We start from the raw sequence: 18,690 nt of genomic DNA, 5'->3' as shown, positions 1-18,690 counted from the left end.
TTTTACCCAGTTCAAGGTGGAGAAGAAAGGAAGCTGGCGGTATAAAAGATGGATGCCAGAATGGTTCAGATGTACAGTGAGGTCGTCTTACCATAGACGCTGACACAGAAGAGAAAGTTCCCAAGGCATTCTAGAATGCTCCATCTAGAGTGAGTCTTTGGTCTTAACTCCCATGTGAGGAGGTGACACAGAAGACAACGTTCACAAGGCATTCTAGAATGCTCCATCTCCAGAGAGAGTCTTTGGTCTTACCTCCCATGTGAGGAGGTGACACAGACGACAAAGTTCATAAGGCATTCTAGAATGCTCCATCTCCAGAGAGAGTCTTTGGTCTTACCTCCCATGTGAGGGGGTGGTCCACACAGCAGAACCACACCTCCTCCCTCTCTGACTCGAACAGGACTCCTCTTCTGAGTCTTGAAGTTGTCCAGATCTACCACGCACACAAAGAGAGAGAGAGAGGAAGAGGAACATAAAATACACTGGATAGGAATGATGCACCCCTGAGAACAAGGTGTTTGCACTCACACATACTGTAGAGCTTGTGATGCATTCATAATGTACTGGAGGCTACTCTCAAGTGGCTATTGCTGTTATTTGTGGTGAAGACTTGAACTGACCACTTCTTCGATGAAACAAACAAAAACAAAAACAAAACGGGGCAGAATGAGTTAAATAGCAAGTAATATATTGCTGCAATATTTAAGAATGTATAGCTTGCTCCCTCAGTTTGAAAGTGCTTATGTTTTCATATAAACCTCCCCAGGGGGTCCTGACTGTCTGCTTCTAGGGCTGCAAAACTGTGTGGTAAAATAACTGGTGAGAAGCAAAAAAAAAAGAACGTTCTTTTCAACAAAGACACAGACTAAGGGTTTTACAGAATAAAGGCCTTTAAGAAGAGAAGCTCAGTTTTTTTGGGACAGCTGAACCAAGACATCTGCCACATTGCTGAAGTTTGAGCTCACTCTGGCATTCAGACTTAACAAGGAACACTTTTAAAATGTCATGGTTTGGGGGAGCCTATTTCTTGGCTTCATGTTGAATATGTAATAAAAACTCTTACCAGCATGGACTGAAACACCAGGCGTGTCTATTAGCTTTTGCAGAGACAGATGCTACCTGTAGAATAACCCATGGGCATCTTGAAAACTGGTCCATTGTAAACTTACCACTATACTACACTACACTATACCAATTTAAGTGACATTTCATGACACCCCCGTGTTTAGCTGAACCCAGTATTAAGCTAAACCCTGTGTTTCTTAAGCTGTTGACAGATCGGTGAATTTCATAACCATTAAATACGTAAGGGTTAACGTTCGGCGAGAAGGTCGCTACCGTGGAATAGCAGCACGACAGAGAGAATCTTTAGACCCCGACGCGGAGCGGAGGGGTCTAAAGATTCTCTCTGTCGTGCTGCTATTCCACGGTAGCGACCTTCTCGCCGAAAGTTAACCCGCTTATTATATGGATATACTTAAATGATTCACACATGGCGGGGACATTTCTTTAGGCCTATTTAATGTTAAGATTGTTGCTGCGCGCTGCGCAAAACAAAACAGTGCCGTTGTGGAACACCGCTAGGCAACAGCTAGGTAGCCAGGACAACAGGTGTTGTCTATCACAGCAGCTGATTAGAGTCTTGTTGAAAAGTCGCTTTAGCAGTGAAAAGTCTTGTTGCCATTGACAGCGGTCTGTTATAGACCAACCCGTCCGTTATCGAAAAATAACAGACGTGCGAACGTTGGGGAGCCCCGTTGAAATGAATAGAGCATTCGACCGATGACGTCACACCATATAATAAACAGTAATAAACTCTGTCTTTAATGAGCTTTGTATTGTCACAGTATTGACAGTGTCATCAATAAAACAACACCATTCATTCATTCACATCACATTCACTATTCAGCCATTGTCAAAGTCAAGGCATGTACTGTATATACATCTGGTCACTAGTCTATTGCTATAACCATAATACAAAAAACGTACAAATGTAAAAATGTCGTTCACAGAACAAAGCTCAAAAACGTATTAAGAGCTTCTCCTGTTGTTCTCTATTTGTTCTTTTAGTCTGTGTGTGCGTGCGTGCGTGCGTGCGTGCGTGCGTGTGTGCGTGCGTGCGTGTGTGAAATCAAGCTGTATTTTTTGAAGGACATCAGAAAGAAAATATCAAAATAATTTTTAAAAATGATTATGATGTGGTTTTCCAAAGCTGATGAGGTCTGCGGTAGGCTTTTGGAGTTTAATTGGGGTGCCTGGAGTCGCCATCTGTTGCACCGCACTTTTGGAGACCTTCATCTGCACCTGAAGGGTGTTTCTAATTTTACACTTAAAACTCTCATTTTTCATACGGTAGTGTATGGTTCAAGTGTGAATTTTTTGGTCTTTTTAGACTATTATGGACAGGACAGTATGAGAGGAAGACAGGAAGCGAATGGGGAGAGAGACGGGGCGGGGTCGGCAAAGGACCCGGGACGGGAATCGAAACGCAAGTCAGCCGCATGGCAGGCAAGTGCCCTACTGGATGGCCACGGCAGGGCCCAAGTGTGAATTTTAATAAATCAACGGTCTTAAAACAAGTTTTTAGAAAGTTGCCGTTTGCTGTACAGTAGCTGCCAACTGCTTACACAATGGCAGCAATGGTGTATACCAGCGGTTCCCAAACTTTTTTCCTTGCGCACCCCCTTGTTCATTTCAAGGTGGTTCGCGCACCCCCTAAGCGAATGCCATTGCCCAATTCAGCTCGCGCACCCCCTTGTAGCAGGCCACGCACCCCCAGGGGTGCATGCACCCTAGTTTGGGAAACCCTGGCGTACTGTATAGGACAATTTCCCTTGCACCAGCATTGCCCTTTCACTCAAAGCAATTGTTGTTGTCTTGTGCAACACTGACATGATTATGCAGAAATGGGGTGAAATGTGCAGCACACACACACACACACACACACACACACACACACACACACACACACACACACACACACACACACACACACACACACACACACACACACACACACACACACACACACACACACACACACACACACACACACACACACAGACGACTTGTACTGTATGCACAAAGCATTTCAAGTATAAGTCACAGTTGAGTGGCTTTAATTGCTTTTACAGTTATCAGCAGCAGGCCCCGTGTTTCAGTCTGTGCTGTCATCACGGCTTACAGCAGCCAGCCTTTTATATATTACCACTGAGGTTGAAATTACATTTGTACAACAAAGAATACACACTTTGCGCTTGCTGCAATAACTGGAAATAGATCAAACTCACCGCTGCCTTTTCTTGATGTGGTAATGGATCCTGGGCTAAAAGAGAGAGAGTGTCTAAACATGCGTGTCACCGCGTATAAAGGATACCCTCTAAGATGCAAATTAAAAGAAGCTGGCAAAAATTGATGCCTCACCTATCTTTTTTTATTTCTTTTTTTCCCCCTCAAACCTCTGATATACACTTCAAACATCCCATCACATGTGCCAGTTATCATATTCTCATTTGCCATGCAGTATTACGGCGGTGGTGAGTGAGGCGAGGCAAGGGTGTGTGTGTGTGTGTGTGTGTGTGTGTGTGTGTGTGTGTGTGTGTGTGACCCAGCCCAGCGCAATGAAGGAGAGACACAGAGAGAGAGGGAGAGGGAGAGAGAGAGAGAGAGAGAGAGAGAGAGAGAGAGAGAGAGAGAGAGAGAGAGAGAGAAGGATTTCTGTAGGATTTCTTCTGCAGTGATTTTCAAAGGGAAAAAGGATCTGCGCTCTGAAACAAGACTGCTGATTGGTTCTGCCTCAGGGACCAATTTAAATGGAAAAATTATAGGGCTCACTGATTTATGAGCACGGGGTCTGAGGTCAGCCAATAAACGGGTTATTGCCAATGAGATAAGTCTATTAAGGAGATGACTTCCTTGATTTCCAAAGGCATAAATCTCTGTTTTTACCCTAGGTAAGATTTCAAACTCTAATCCGTATGTATTAAGTGAAGACATTTAGCCTAGTGTGTACACCTGTTGGAACATCCATGCCAATATTTATTCTTTCATTTTCCACAACAGGTAATGTCAATGTTACAAGACCTTGCTGAAAGTTAAAGTGCCTCAAGTGTTGGCTAACACTGTATGCTAGCCAGAAACATGTGCTCTGTCTTTAGGGGGTTCATTATTTCTCTGAGGCTACTAGGCCAATTTTTCAAATGGTGAGGCTATTGAACACTGTGTTTTGCGCTGTTAGGGAAAGCAGAGAAATGGTACAGCATATTCTATGGATACAGCGGTGTTTCCAATAATGCTATTACTAAGACTCTATTTCTATGTGTATTCCCTGAGCCATCTATTTTGGTCATTTACAGCAGCTCATGAAAATTAGAACATTTAAGCATAATCTATAACAACTCTACTGTATAACAATCTACTGTATGTCTGCATACAAAATGTTGCTTCATCAGTAAATTATATACAGTCACACAAACTACCAATTGCTGACTACCGACTGGTGTTTAAAATCTGAAAAACAGTATAATCTACAGATATATTAGCTGAAAGTTAGGCCACAGTAGGTTTGAAAATGCTGATGGACACAGGGTGCAGAGAAGAGTATTCAGAAAGGGCAAACAAATTTTACTGAGGTCAAACTTTGCTGCCTTCTTTAACAAACACTGATATTTTCAGTTGTAAAATACACGTTTACCAATTAATATGGTGGTGCAAAAGTACTACAATATCAAGTCTATAGCAAACATAACAACAACACTCTATAATAAAACAGTAACCAACTTAACCGTGACATATCCACCATTACTGTATGAAATTGTGCCTTGCAGCAAGTGTGCATAAATATGAACATTTTGAAAACACTTCTACATATTCAGCATATAGCTGTTACGCAACAACAGCATTGCGTTGTTTTGGGAAGCACACATTGATGACTTTACTGAGTGACCTAGACTTCATTGTTCCTTCTAAATTAATTACTTTCTATTGTTTCTATGTTCTATAATATGTTAAGCCAGTGGTGCATTGCAGACGTGAGGCAATGCAACGGCTTTCCCAGCCTAATTCATTCCTTTAGACGTTAACTTTTGGCTTTGTGCATGAATTGGGCAAATTATGCAGCTAAAAATGGGCTGTCAGTTATGATATATGATACATCCCATTTCTTCAGCACCTATAGGTAGTGCCGAAGGGCATAATTGGGCCACAAGACCACAGCTACACTGATTAGTTGGTTGCAGAACCAATAAGTAGAAACGTCCCGTTCAGCATTCTCAGCAAGCCCATTTAGAACCAGTTTGAGCCCAAGAAAACATACAATGCATCAGCCATCATGAATTTCTTGATTTGAATGCATAGGCAATGGTTAATGCGCTGCAAATGCATAAATGGTTCAGAGAGAGAGAGCTGTTATTCTTCAGCACTGTACTGAACTGTGTACTTCCTCGAGTTGCTCTAGTTGTAACTCATTAGTAGAAGTGCCAGTGGGCCAAGTGAGGAGGAGGCTCTACAGTACAGTAAATGCTGTATCTCGTCAGTCCTGAGAGGCCTGAACAAAATGCTGGGATCAGGAGCCAGTCTGGCTCTCACTCACAACTAATGCCCGTATTTGTCTTGGATCATAATACAATACTGTATACTGTATTTCTACATCACACTAGAGAGAAAAGTGCAGAAGTACAGTGCGCTTGACTTAAAGCACAGCTCATAATTAGCTGTGATTAGTAATTCCTAGCATGCGATATAGTGTGTGTGTGTGTGTGTGTGTGTGTGTGTGTGTGTGTGTGTGTGTGTGTGTGTGTGTGTGTGTGTGTGTGTGTGTGTGTGTGTGTGTGTGTGTGTGTGTGTGTGTGTGTGTGTGTGTGTGTGTGTGTGTGTGTGTGTGTGTGTGTGTGCGTTTGAGTATGTTTGACGAAGTCTATGATAATGTACTTGTTTGGCACCCCCTGCAGACGAGGCAAACACACAGCAGGCAGACACACAGACACACAGACACACAGACACACAGCTACACAAGCACACAGACAAAGTCATTGCAATAGCTGGCACAACCTTCTGGGACCAGGTAGAAAAACACTGAATACCTTTGCATACCACATGCTATACTGACTCACAATCATCACTTGTTTTACATTTGAAAGCTTTTTCTCTGATCCATGTTAGAGCCTCAACCTTGGACTACGGTATTTCGGTGCTTTGTGAATGCTTTGCGAATCAATCCTTGACGAGAGCCATAGAAATAAGAGGTCCTGGAAGTGAGCATTGAACACAGAAAGGGCAGTAAAGGTAAAGGTAATTCATTTTAATTCATGTTTGCATCATCTTTGCTTGTTGTGTAGTGGTTCTGTGTTAGTCTCTAGCGCAGTGATTCTCAAACTATGGGCTGGGGCCCACTGGTGGGCCCTGAAGGCATTTCAAGTGGGCCTTGAAATCATTTTCCAAAAGTAATAATCACATTTTGGTGTGTGTTGCTGTTGATTTATTTGAGTTTTATTCTTAATTCGGTCAGAGGTGGGCCCCGAACATTTTTGACAATTTTGAGTGGGCCCCAAGTTGAAAAAGGTTGAGAACCCCGGAAAGAAAGCTGCAACCTAGAAATGATTTGAATGTACGTAAATCATGTCACCAACAGACTTCCTGTACCCTGGTTGTGACAACTCAGGTTTGCGTTTCTCAAAAACCTAGTTGTTAGCCAGTTAGCAACTTGGATAGTCATCAATGGGAAATTGTATCTTACAGTTTTTCTCAATTGGTTTTGTACATTTCTCACAACAGAGTAATGATTCTCAAAAGTCTTTGTTCAATTGTGACTTCCTGGTGTTACCTGTGCACATGGTCAAATCAGTTTCTCATTGTTTTCGGCATATAGCAAATGCTCTCGTCCACCATGCCATGGCTGTGTACAATTCTCAGTGATTTCGTACATTATCAATTGCTTTTGTCATATCACTCAAAAAGCTGTGTCACTGAATGCATGAAACTATCTCAATCTTATCTGATCAATGTAGTATAAAACTGAATTTACAACATTTCCCATCCAATCTAAACATTTCGCTTCAGAAAAGATCCCCAAGAGTGTACTATTCAATTGACAACATGAGAAATTGATTTGACTAGCTTGTCCATACACTATGACACAATGACTAACCATTCTGCTGGCGCTGATACGTTCATTGACACAAAAAACTTGGTTTTGAAAGACAAATAAGGGTTTTGAGCAAGAGACTCGGTTTTGCAGGTTATCCACCGTGTTTTGCCATTTGTTAAAGCTGTTTTGAGAATGAATATTATGTTTTACAAATTGCGAGAGGGATTCGAGAAATGTACAAAACCAATTGAGAAATACTGTAAACAAAAAAGTAGCTAATGTAGTTAGCAACTATGGTTTTGAGAAATGCACCCCTCAATTCCATGGCTCTGTCCTTGACCAGTAGGTGTCATCAATTAGGCCACGCCCCTATATTGAGTGACTGGTGGTACTTTTGCTTGAAGAACAACCTGCCTGCACACTTGCCTTTGATGCATTCATGAGGATCTTAAATATTTTTTTTAAATATATGAATGCAATGCATTATGAATTCAAGAAAAAGAGCAGTTCAGCACGGAAATAATTGTTATGATTTCATTAAGTTCCTCATGAATCCATAGTCTACAATTCATCTCTCTGACTTCCCTCTTGCTGAAGACTTGCGTACTTACAGACTTGCAATTCTAAGTCTAACACAGCCTCATCTGACCACTACAATCGAATCACTCACAAACAAACTGGTAGAGAACTGGATTTGCATCGAATGTGGCAACAGGAAATTACAGACATAGCCCCTTAAAGGAGGACATATGAAGAGTTCAGATGCAAAACCCCCTAACTCCATTTCTGAAGACCTGCAGTTCTATATTTTTACGCCGTTGTTGGTTTGGTTTACATTTATGTACTTGATAATACATATAAATGTTACATACATAAAATAAAATAATATGCAATTTTGATAGCTTTATATTAAATAAAAATGAATCAAGATCATTTTTTGCAATGGCACTTAGGGGGTTTTGCATCTGAACTCTTCATATACTGTATTTCTGAAGGTTACTTCCAGCCAACCAGGCTTGCCTATTGTACGGGGACAAACACATAATTCCCAGTTTACAAGAGATGGAGGTCTTGTAACAGAGCCGTACTCCGTGTGTGAGGGTGTTCAAGCCATTTTAAGTGCTCTCAGAGCCATGAAATTGGAAGTGAATTTGCATGGTGGTGTGCCTGCCTTCCTGTGTGCCTGTCCGTCTGATGATGAGGGAGACTCTGAGACGCGCACTCACTTTCTCTCTCCATCAAACACCCATTCACCCACCCGCTCACACACGCACATGAGAGAGAGAGAGGGGAGAGAGAGAGAGAAAGAGAGAGAGAAATAGTGAGAGAGAGAGAGAGAGAGAGAGAGAGAGAGAGAGAGAGAGAGAGAGAGAGAGAGAGAGAGAGAGAGAGAGATGGGCACATGCACATGCACACTCTTATCAAACACACATATAGTACACTCTCTTTTCACTAATAAATATACTTCCTTACACAGACTCAAACACTCATATCAAACACACTCTCTTTTCAGCAACAAACATAACTCCCCTCCCCACATACAGTACACACACTCACACACACGTGAGCGTACACACTCGCGCACAAGCGCACACTGTACACACACACGCGTGTACACACACACACACACACACACACACACACACACACACACACACACACACACACACACACACACACACACACACACACACACACACACACACACACACACACACACACACACACACACGTGTACACACACACACACACAGCAGAGCAGAGGCCTGTGCACTGATGTATAATGAATGGGAGTGAGGCTCCTGAGTCTGTGCGGCAAAGGGAGCGGGATGCTTAGTAATAACAACCATTAGTGTTTGAGGATGGAAATGGGATCCACAGCCGCGACACCAACCCATAAAGTGATCATCTCCATATCAGCCTGGACGTACGGCTGCATTAGCCATCACGCTCTCTGCCTCATTGACAGCACTAAACCATGTAGTTGCTCCGCGATTTATGGCATGAAAAATGACTCATTAGCCATCATTTGCCAAATAGGAAAACACACTTGTTATGATGTTTGGCCCTTAGAAGAGTGTGTTTATGTTTATAACATGCATCGCACATACTGTACAAGCCCCACATACGTTCTAAAGAAGATTATTTGCATTTTATTGAGCATAAAATGCACTTGGAAGTGATCTGCACAACTAATTACAGGAAATGAAATTCCACAGAAAGTATCTTTAATGTATAATGCATGCTTATTTGCTGTGAACTGTCAGACGTGGCGGTAGCGGAGAGCAAAAACATGTCTATGATTAAAAAAGACGTCATTATCTCCATTGCTAGCCTGTGCAAAAGGCATGCACTACTGTAGCAGGGGCCAGTTGAAGTTTCCATTTAATATGCATGTTTAACACACATTTCAAATAAATAAATAAATAAATACAAATAATTAGTTACTAAGCACAACTATTGTACACTGCCCACTATATAAGAAGAACTATAAGAGCTGCTAAAGCCACAATGTTGCAGAAAAAGTGAAAATATTTTATGTTACTGATTTAGGAATTTATTTATTTTTTGAACTGGGCAATGTACTGTAAACAGATGGGCAGCATGTCTTGGTGCCTGAACTGGTGTGTGATTGCTAGCATGATAACAAAGATTTGATACTTCAAATAGACATACTATACAGTACATGTTTCCTTTTGTTTATAAACACAGTGTTGTGATGAGGGGCAAGACACTGGCAGCCAACCATGTGAGGTAATTTTTCCAACAATCAGAGGTTGTGATGTGCGCAGCCAGGATCGCACAGCCAGGGGAAAACAAAAAAATAGAACTCATCTATATACATCATGATCAACTCTGTGACTTTCTGCCATCAACCGTGCAAAAAGGTTTAGTCAGACATGGCACCATAACGCAGAATGATTGCGGACCATATTTCTCCTCTCCAGATTTCTCTGGTATTCACCCACCATAACCCTCATCATGAGTAAATCATGAGACCCAGAAAGGTCAGGGGTGAAGACTTGTGCCATTCGCCTCCTCTACTACTGCATGGAATTCAATTAAAAGGCAGATGAAGGAGAGATGAGAGAGGAGAGAGAGAGAGAGTGAGAGAGAGAGAGAGAGAGAGAGAGAGAGAGGAGACAGAGAGAGAGAGAGAGAGAGAGAGGAGACAGAGAGAGAGAGAGAGAGAGAGGAGAGAGAGGAGAGAGAGAGAGAGGCGCAATACAAGTCAAGATGCAGGCAGGAAGCAGCGTTTTCGCCAAAAGGGCTGGAGGGCTGCAAAAGCACCTCCTCCTCCTCCTCCTCTCCAGGCCCTTTCGCTCATATAATGGCAAAGTAATTACCGAGATAAGATTGAAATGCCACGGCGGTGGCACGGAGAGGAAATACTAATCACCGCTAATTATGAGCTTCACAGAGACCTCCAATGAAACAGCTGATAAGGGGATATGAAGCTCTCCACGGCAACGCCAACACACATTCTCCAGTACACAATCACACCAGCTCTCCTGCATAGCATAGCAGCAGCCAGCCGTGTGTGAATTACGCCTTCTCTTTTTCCTCATAATAATGCTCGGGGTGGACATCTCTGGCACTCGTCTAGTGGCAAAAACCACCAGCCGTGCCAAAAGACTCCATTTCATAAATGTGGCGGTAAACACGGTATTGTTGCACCGCTACCATTTTTTGGCCCTGATACCGATACCCCACTGTGCAGTATCGTCTGATACTGATACCATACCGATACTGCTCTGTTTGAAATGTAAACACGGTATATATATATGAAGAGCTGTGTAGGCTACTACTTGGATGTAGCATCATTGCTATCATGGCTTTGTCAGGCTGCTGCCTACCTTTGTGAAACAGGAAAAAGACTAATACAGTACAAATTGAATCCAGTAGAATTTTTTAATACTTTTTAAATACCTCTGATATAAAATAACTAAGATCAAGGCTGCGTTCAAGTGTCATACGAGCATCTGTAAATGGTATCGTGCCCTATTTGTTGGTACTCGCCGATACCAATACCAACATTTTAGTGCAGTATCTGGGCCCTATCCGATACTGGTATCGGTATCGGTGCAGCACTAAAACCACCAGCATTGCCAAGAGACTCCATTTCATAAATGTGGCAGTAAACACGGCCCATGCAATTTATGTACAGGAGAAGGAGGAGAAGTGGAGGTCTACAGAGAGAGGGAGAGGGACAAAGAAACACAGTGGGAATGAGAATGAGAATGAGAGCATGAATGACAGAGAAAAAGAGCCAGAAAGAGAGAGAAAGGGGAAAAAGGAAAAAAAGGAGAGATATAGGGTGTGATTTCTGGAAGCGGAGCAGATATAATGATGTCAACAGAGAATAACAGGAACACTGCGCATCGCTGGAAAAAACGCCAAAAAATGTAACTTCACATAAACATGCGGGTGATCTGGGGATGTTGCACCATGGACATGGGGTGTCAAGAGACAGTGGAATATTCCAGACAGAGGGCTAGTATCTCGTGTGGTGCGGCCCCATGGAGCCATATCGAAACAAAGGCACGCGTGCTTGGCTCAGAGCAAGATAGAGAATAGCAGTAGTGTATGCAGGGCCGGTTCTAGTCAATTTGGTACCCTAGGCGAGCACCCCCTCTTTGCTTTTGGTGGAATTAGAAATTGGCATGTGTAAACATAGTGTCATACATCTAATCGAGCACAGTTGATCTACAACCTACATATGTAATGAATAATAATTGTCAATTTAAAACTTAATGCTTTATTTAGTTTAATGGTTTAATTCAGTGGGGCTTGGTGCCCCCAAGACATTTGGCGCCCTAGGCGACGGCCTGGTCTGCCTACGACTAGCGCCGGCCCTGAGTGTATGTGCAGTAATGAGCGCCGCCTGCAAATCCTGCAGGAGCAGCATGACTTGGCCACAGCCAGAAAATATATCCATCACTTGTGTCTTCACTTGTTGGGCGCAGATTCAGAACAAGCAAATTGGACACACTTGTTGGATTGCAAGCATTGGTGTACAGCACACTTTAACACAGTTTTAGTGAAGACATTTAATTCATTTAATGAAGCCTTGCCTTTATTTTGGTTTGGCCTTTCCAACGACGCATCTGCCTTTGTTTAGTATAATTTACAGTTTAAAGACATTTAGCAAGGCAACAAGAGTAGGACCGGCCAGAGGCATAAGCAAACTATGCGGTGGCTTAGGGCCCCCAAGCTACCAGGGGGCCCCATGAGCAGAGAAGTTCCAGGAAGAAAATAATGAATCTTCCCTTAGTTTTTCTGGTCGTAATTTTTTTCTTGTATACTCAATAGGCCATCCAAACTGTACTGCTCTCTGTCTGTTATATATTGCTTGTTTATTGCTGTACTGTGTTTTAACCCCACACTATGTACTTGCTTGTATGCCCTCTCTGAAAGCTGCTTTGGATAAAAGTGTCTGCTAAATGTGATGCAATGCAAATGACACTGGTATGTTTTAAGCAAATGACCTATTATGTTAGCCCTAATGACAGTGGGTAGGATAGTTTGTTATACACATTGTGTAGCCTTTTGCAGTGGTTCCCAACATTTTTCCTTAGGGATCCATATTTTGGCCTATTGGATTATTAAGCATCTGATGCTGAGTGGTGGTATAGGGGCCCTCGGATTAAATTTTGCTTAGGGCCCCATAAAGGCTTGACCGACCCTGAACAAGAGAAATCACTTTTAAAAGAAACCAACACAAATAGAAATGGGAGCTTGCGTAAATTCTACCAGGGAGACTCGAATTTCTCGGCTGTCAAACTTAGCCTACTAGGCCAACCAACAAATCTTCCTTTTGACAGATCATACATGCGTCATCATTGCCCAGGATCGCCAACCAATCACAACGCGAGATTGGGGGTTCCCCCGTTACGCGTCACTCATGCATCGTTACCTCTCAGCCAATGGATCACATTCACGTTTGTTTAAATAGCTGTCACTCATTCTGTTCTCTGCTTTTCAGTTAAGCCGATTTTGAAGTGGCTGTCCGGCGTTTTCGTTATCAAACATTCTGTTTATTTTCTACCTGGTTACTTGATAACTCCTCACCTTGCCGTTGCTGGGATGGGATTTCCAACCGCTCAAACGCGTGGCACGCAATCGGTGCTTTTTAACAGCCTAATCATTTTCTCGCAAGGCTTCAATCAATTTGTTTGGCACGCCGCTCCCTGATTTCTGTGGATTTGCTTTTGAACTAGCCTGCCTGTGGATGGATTTCCCCGAACTGGTGTATTTCGTGAGTAACCTGGCGGCTTTCCCTTCACTTGCCCTGCGGACCCAGGGAACGTTTATCTCAGCGAATGACTATTTTTGCGGGGGAATTGTTGTCCAGGCAAGTCGCCTCTTATGCCTCATACTCGGCTTGTTGCACTGTCTCGGATATCAGTATCGTCTGCCGCTGGTTGACTGATGGCCTACGTTTCGTTTGCGGTCATTTGGGAGAATTCCATGAACTGGTTGGAGTGACTTTTGGAACATTTGCTGAGGAAGGGCGGACTCGAAGTAACTGGGCCCGCGGTGCTCTCTCGTTGCGCCTCGCGCACTTAGCCAGCTTATCTGCTCAGCACATTTGTTTTTTCGGAGGCGTGATGGTATACTGCGAGTCACAATTTACTTGGTCCTCGTCGGCCTCATCTGCTGCGGATGGACTGGTGATTCGCTTGCCAATATTATAGAGCATTTATGAACCGGTCGGTGTGGCTTTTTTTGGAACGTTTGCTGGGGATACAGATCTAAATGGGCTACTTATATATCGAAGCGCCTCGCCCGCATGCATAACCCACATTACCTTCTGTGTTGTTTCGTGCTACTGCCTGTCACGACACCGGACGGAGGACATTGCAGAGCCTTGCACTCGTTCTTAATTGTCCTGATTACAAACGTACTTCCTATGTTCCGGAGCGATGTTGCAAGGACCTCAGCCTACGGGCCGTAGCACCGCCTTCAGTTTTTCATTCACGTGGATTCCGGTCGTGCGTTCATCAGTTTGCACCTGCCTATTTTCAATGTTCCGTTTAGTAGCCTATGCCCACAACACGAGCCTATTTTACGTTTTCGTTTGCATGGACTGGCCCATGTGGCGGTCTCGTTGACTTTTAAGAGTTATGACTTCGGTTCGTAGGCCTAGACTTCTGGATCGCACATTAAGCTTATGCGCGCGTGCCAATCATCACCTCATGTCATCGCACTGCCTGCAGTTTGTATTGATAAGTGTACCTTGCTTCCTCACTCCCGCTTCAAGTCATTCAGGGCTGGATTAAGTTAAAGGGACACTGTGTGAGATTTTTAGTTGTTTATTTCCAGACTTCATGCTGCCAGTTCACTAATTACCTTTTTTCATGAATACTTACCCCACCATCAATTCCAAGTATTCCTTATGACTGAAAAATTGCACTTTTCTTACATGTAAGGGGGGATCTTCTCCATGGTCCACCATTTTGAATTTACCAAATAGCAATTTTTAGCACCAAACAATAACTTTACTTGGACCATACTAGAAAATATTGTTTATTACATGGTAAATGTTCATGTAAAGACCAAATTTGGCAATAGGCAGCTCAGTTTCAACGAGCAGCATAGTTGCATTTCTTTTCTTGACCATTTCCTGCACAGTGTACCTTTAAAGATCACGCGGGGCTTTCGGCCTGCGCCCGGTCGCATCGAGGGACATTGTAGCCGGTTGCAATGCCTTGTCTATTTCGAGTTATTCTGATCACAATGGGCTACATATACACCGTCCAAATTTAAGTAAATAAATGAGTGATATCCGTGGGAAGTACATCGATGATGACAGTTAATAATCATACTTAAATTATACATGAAACTTTGCCCATGGAGTCCTGTCAGGGTTCTGATCCCATTGGTAGCCATCTATGGGCTAACCCTCTCACTCTGTACACCACTCGTGCCCTTAGGCTTCATTGGAATCGTCAGGGCGCTCGGACTGTGATGTGTCGTATTGTGTTTGTTTTCTCATATCTGGTGATGGTGGTCTCTGCTGCTTTCCCGTACACTTTCACATACACGTGCGCCTGCCGCTCCACGTAGGGCATACGCTACGTCATGCACTGGGCATCGGCCCCAATGTCGGACTGGGCATCGGCCCCAACGTCGGACTGGGCTCTGGCCCCAACGATGGACTGGGCTCTGGCCCCAACGATGGACTGGGCTCTGGCCCCAACGATGGACTGGGCTCTGGCCCCAACGATGGACTGGGCTCTGGCCCCAACGATGGACTGGGCTCTGGCCCCGACGACGGACTGGGCTCTGGCCCCGACGACGGACTGGGCATCGGCCCCGACACTGGACTGGGCATCGGCCCCGACGACGGACTGGGCATCGGCCCCGACACTGGACTGGGCATCGGCCCCAACGTCATCCTGGGCCGGCGACTCTACATCATCCTGGGCCGGCGACTCTACATCATCCTGGGCCGGCGACTCTACATCATCCTGGGCCGGCGACTCTACATCATCCTGGGCCGGCGACTCTACATCACCCTGGGCCGGCGACTCTACATCACCCTGGGCCGGCGACTCTACATCACCCTGGGCCGGCGACTCAACATCACCCTGGGCCGGCGACTCAACATCACCCTGGGCCGGCGCCTCAGGGCTCGTGCATCAACGGCTCACCTCAGCATTGCCCTGGGCTGTCGCACCTCAACACCACGGCTCAACATCACAACTCGGCATCACAATGGGCCATCGCCTCAGCATCGCACTGGGCTGTCGCCCCAACTTTAACGCCAGTCACCTGGTTGTATCGGTATCCTCATCCATCCTGCATGACAAACTTATCGCAGCTACCCACTGGTAGCGAGTAGGAGTTTATGTCTATTTTGATATGCCGTTTTTGTTCTGGTGCCGTTATTCAGTGATGTTTCAGCTTTCTGCTCTGTCCCTCTCAGGTCTCGATAACCGGCTCTCCAACTCTCCTCTGTCGTAAGCTCGCACTTTCTGCATTCTCCTGACTAAGGTGCCACCCTTTTTTATTGCTAGTCTAATCATGCAGTTACCGCAAGTTGTTTCTCTCAACCAACCAGGGCATCCGCCCCACTGCCTGTGTCCATGCCTGCTTTGCACAAGCATTCACCGCGCCACACCGCGTAGGTGTTTATCATAACTGACATGATGTTATTATTCTTGGTCGAAATGTTTTCTTGGTGTTTCATTCATTGTTCGTTTCAGCTACAAGCTCTGCTCTCTCCCTCTCTTAGGTCATGATTACCAGTTGTCTGCCGATTCTCCTCTGTTTTAACCTGACCTTTCTGCTATCCTGGCCGAGGTGCTCGTCTTTTAATGTTAGCCACTCATGCTTTGTCTAAAGCTGTCTCTCTCACCACTCTGGGCAGACGCCCGCATAGTGCAGGCTTTCAGCCGCTGGTCCGACGCAGTGCATCTTGCATTCGGCTCATTCCTCGCTTTGTCATCTGGCTCAGTGTACTGTTTCTGTTCTGTTAACTCTGTTTCGTTCTTCTCGTTCCTCGCCCAAGAGGTATACAGCACGCTCGTTCAGAATCGGCGTGGCCACCACGGCCGCTAAGCGGGGTCTGTCCCCTACTGCGATCAAGGCGCTGGGCCGTTGGTCGTCTGGCGCATACGCTTCCTGCATTTGCCTCACTCCTCATCACGTCGTTGAAGCATGCTATATCTGGTCTGTAACTTTATGTTTTCTATTCTCATTTCTGGTGACGGTGGTATTTTGCTGCACCGGCGGCATTCACTCCATCTCTTGGGGGGCTATCGCTCCGGTCACCCGGTCATGTCTGTATTCTATCCTTCTCTCATCTATCAGATCGATTTTATAGTGGTCCGTAAGCCTGTTATCTCTATATTTTGTAACATTGAACCAGCCTAGTTGCCATGGTTGTTTATCTATGATGTCAACTATCATACCACATATTATAGCCTACATTCATTCATCCATCCATTCATTTACTCATTCATCACCATGTTCTACTCTCTCTCCTAGGTCACGATTCCGGCTCTCTACCTACTGTCATAATCTAAGTTTTCAGCGCTCTCCTGACCAAGGTGCATCTATCAATCAAATCATAACGCTCTGCTGTGTCTCTGCTCTCAGCGCATCCGCGCCATGTCTTCTCGCATAGCCTAAGGTACCGACATTATCATCACCATCATCATCACAGGCTTCATGCCTCCGCTAGACCACCGCCCATAAGCTTAAGCCTTAGAACATCCCTATCATTTATAATCTCATTTAATCTATCATCATTTGTCTTCCAACACCTATCACTTATCACTCATCATCATCATTATTATTATTATCATTGTAATCATTGTCGTCATTGTCATCGTTATCATTATCATCTTTATCATCATCATCATTGTTATCATCGTCATCATTATCATCATTGTCATCATTATCGTCATTGTCATCATTATCATTATCATTATCATCTTCATCATTGTCATCATTGTCATCATTATCGTCATTGTCATCATTATCATTATCATTATCATTATCATCTTCATCATTGTCATCATTGTCATCATTGTCATCATTATCATCATTATCGTCATCATCGTCATCATTGCCATTGTCATCATTGTCATTGTCATCATTATCATCATTATCATTATCATCATCATCTCATCATCATCACCTATCATCCTTCATCTTCCGTCTATCATCAATCAATCATCTAACTAACTTTTCATGTCTTTCAGATGGTGTCTCCTTGTAAGCGGTAGGTGAGTTCACTTCTAATCTCTATTTTGGGGCAGGCTACGCCCGCCTCCATCTCCGCTGGAGGATATGCTGTCCTATCCCGGAGTTCAACGCGAAGACGGGAACCTTCGCCAAACTGATTCATGCATTTTATCAAGTGTTATTGTTCGCCAAACTTTTATGCATTCCTGTATCATGTCTAATGTTCAATAAATGTTAATAACGTTCGTTTGCCTCTCGAGTCTTCATGGTAGAAATGGGAGCTTGCGTAAATTCTACCAGGGAGACTCGAATTTCTCGGCTGTCAAACTTAGCCTACTAGGCCAACCAACAAATCTTCCTTTTGACAGATCATACATGCGTCATCATTGCCCAGGATCGCCAACCAATCACAACGCGAGATTGGGGGTTCCCCCGTTACGCGTCACTCATGCATCGTTACCTCTCAGCCAATGGATCACATTCACGTTTGTTTAAATAGCTGTCACTCATTCTGTTCTCTGCTTTTCAGTTAAGCCGATTTTGAAGCCACCACCACCCCTCCGTCCACCGTCACCAGAGGTTCCCGTCTGTTAGGGGGCAGGCTACGCCCGCCTCCATCTCCGCTGGAGGATATGCTGTCCTATCCCGGAGTTCAACGCGAAGACGGGAACCTTCGCCAAACTGATTCATGCATTTTATCAAGTGTTATTGTTCGCCAAACTTTTATGCATTCCTGTATCATGTCTAATGTTCAATAAATGTTAATAACGTTCGTTTGCCTCTCGAGTCTTCATGGTAGAAACAGATCAAAGGAACTGTAGTGTTTGAACTGCAGTGTCTGAAAAGGAGAACACAGTGGCAGAGCACCTTCTTATGAAAAAATACTGTATGTGAATCAAAGAGAAAGA

At 44.2% G+C, this 18,690-nt stretch overlaps 1 protein-coding gene and 1 long non-coding RNA gene across 2 annotated transcripts in view; one reads left to right on the top strand and one right to left on the bottom strand.

The window, feature by feature from the left end:
* cntn3a.1 (contactin 3a, tandem duplicate 1) overlaps positions 1 to 18,690 on the bottom strand; it is a 110,081-nt gene that overhangs the window by 65,908 nt on the left and 25,483 nt on the right. Inside the window, exon 4 of the mRNA XM_063208031.1 lies at positions 338 to 433. Coding sequence (XP_063064101.1) covers positions 338 to 433 — 96 coding nt within the window. The remainder of the gene's footprint in view (positions 1 to 337; positions 434 to 18,690) is intronic.
* On the top strand, positions 16,269 to 18,554 carry LOC134456616 (uncharacterized). Its single transcript, XR_010036350.1, has 3 exons — positions 16,269 to 17,225; positions 17,800 to 17,823; positions 18,312 to 18,554. It is a non-coding gene; the product is annotated as an uncharacterized LOC134456616 (long non-coding RNA).

This window comes from Engraulis encrasicolus, chromosome 10 (genome assembly GCF_034702125.1).
Source record: "Engraulis encrasicolus isolate BLACKSEA-1 chromosome 10, IST_EnEncr_1.0, whole genome shotgun sequence".
NCBI lineage: Eukaryota > Metazoa > Chordata > Actinopteri > Clupeiformes > Engraulidae > Engraulis > Engraulis encrasicolus.
This window is presented reverse-complemented; position numbering and strand designations above follow the sequence as displayed.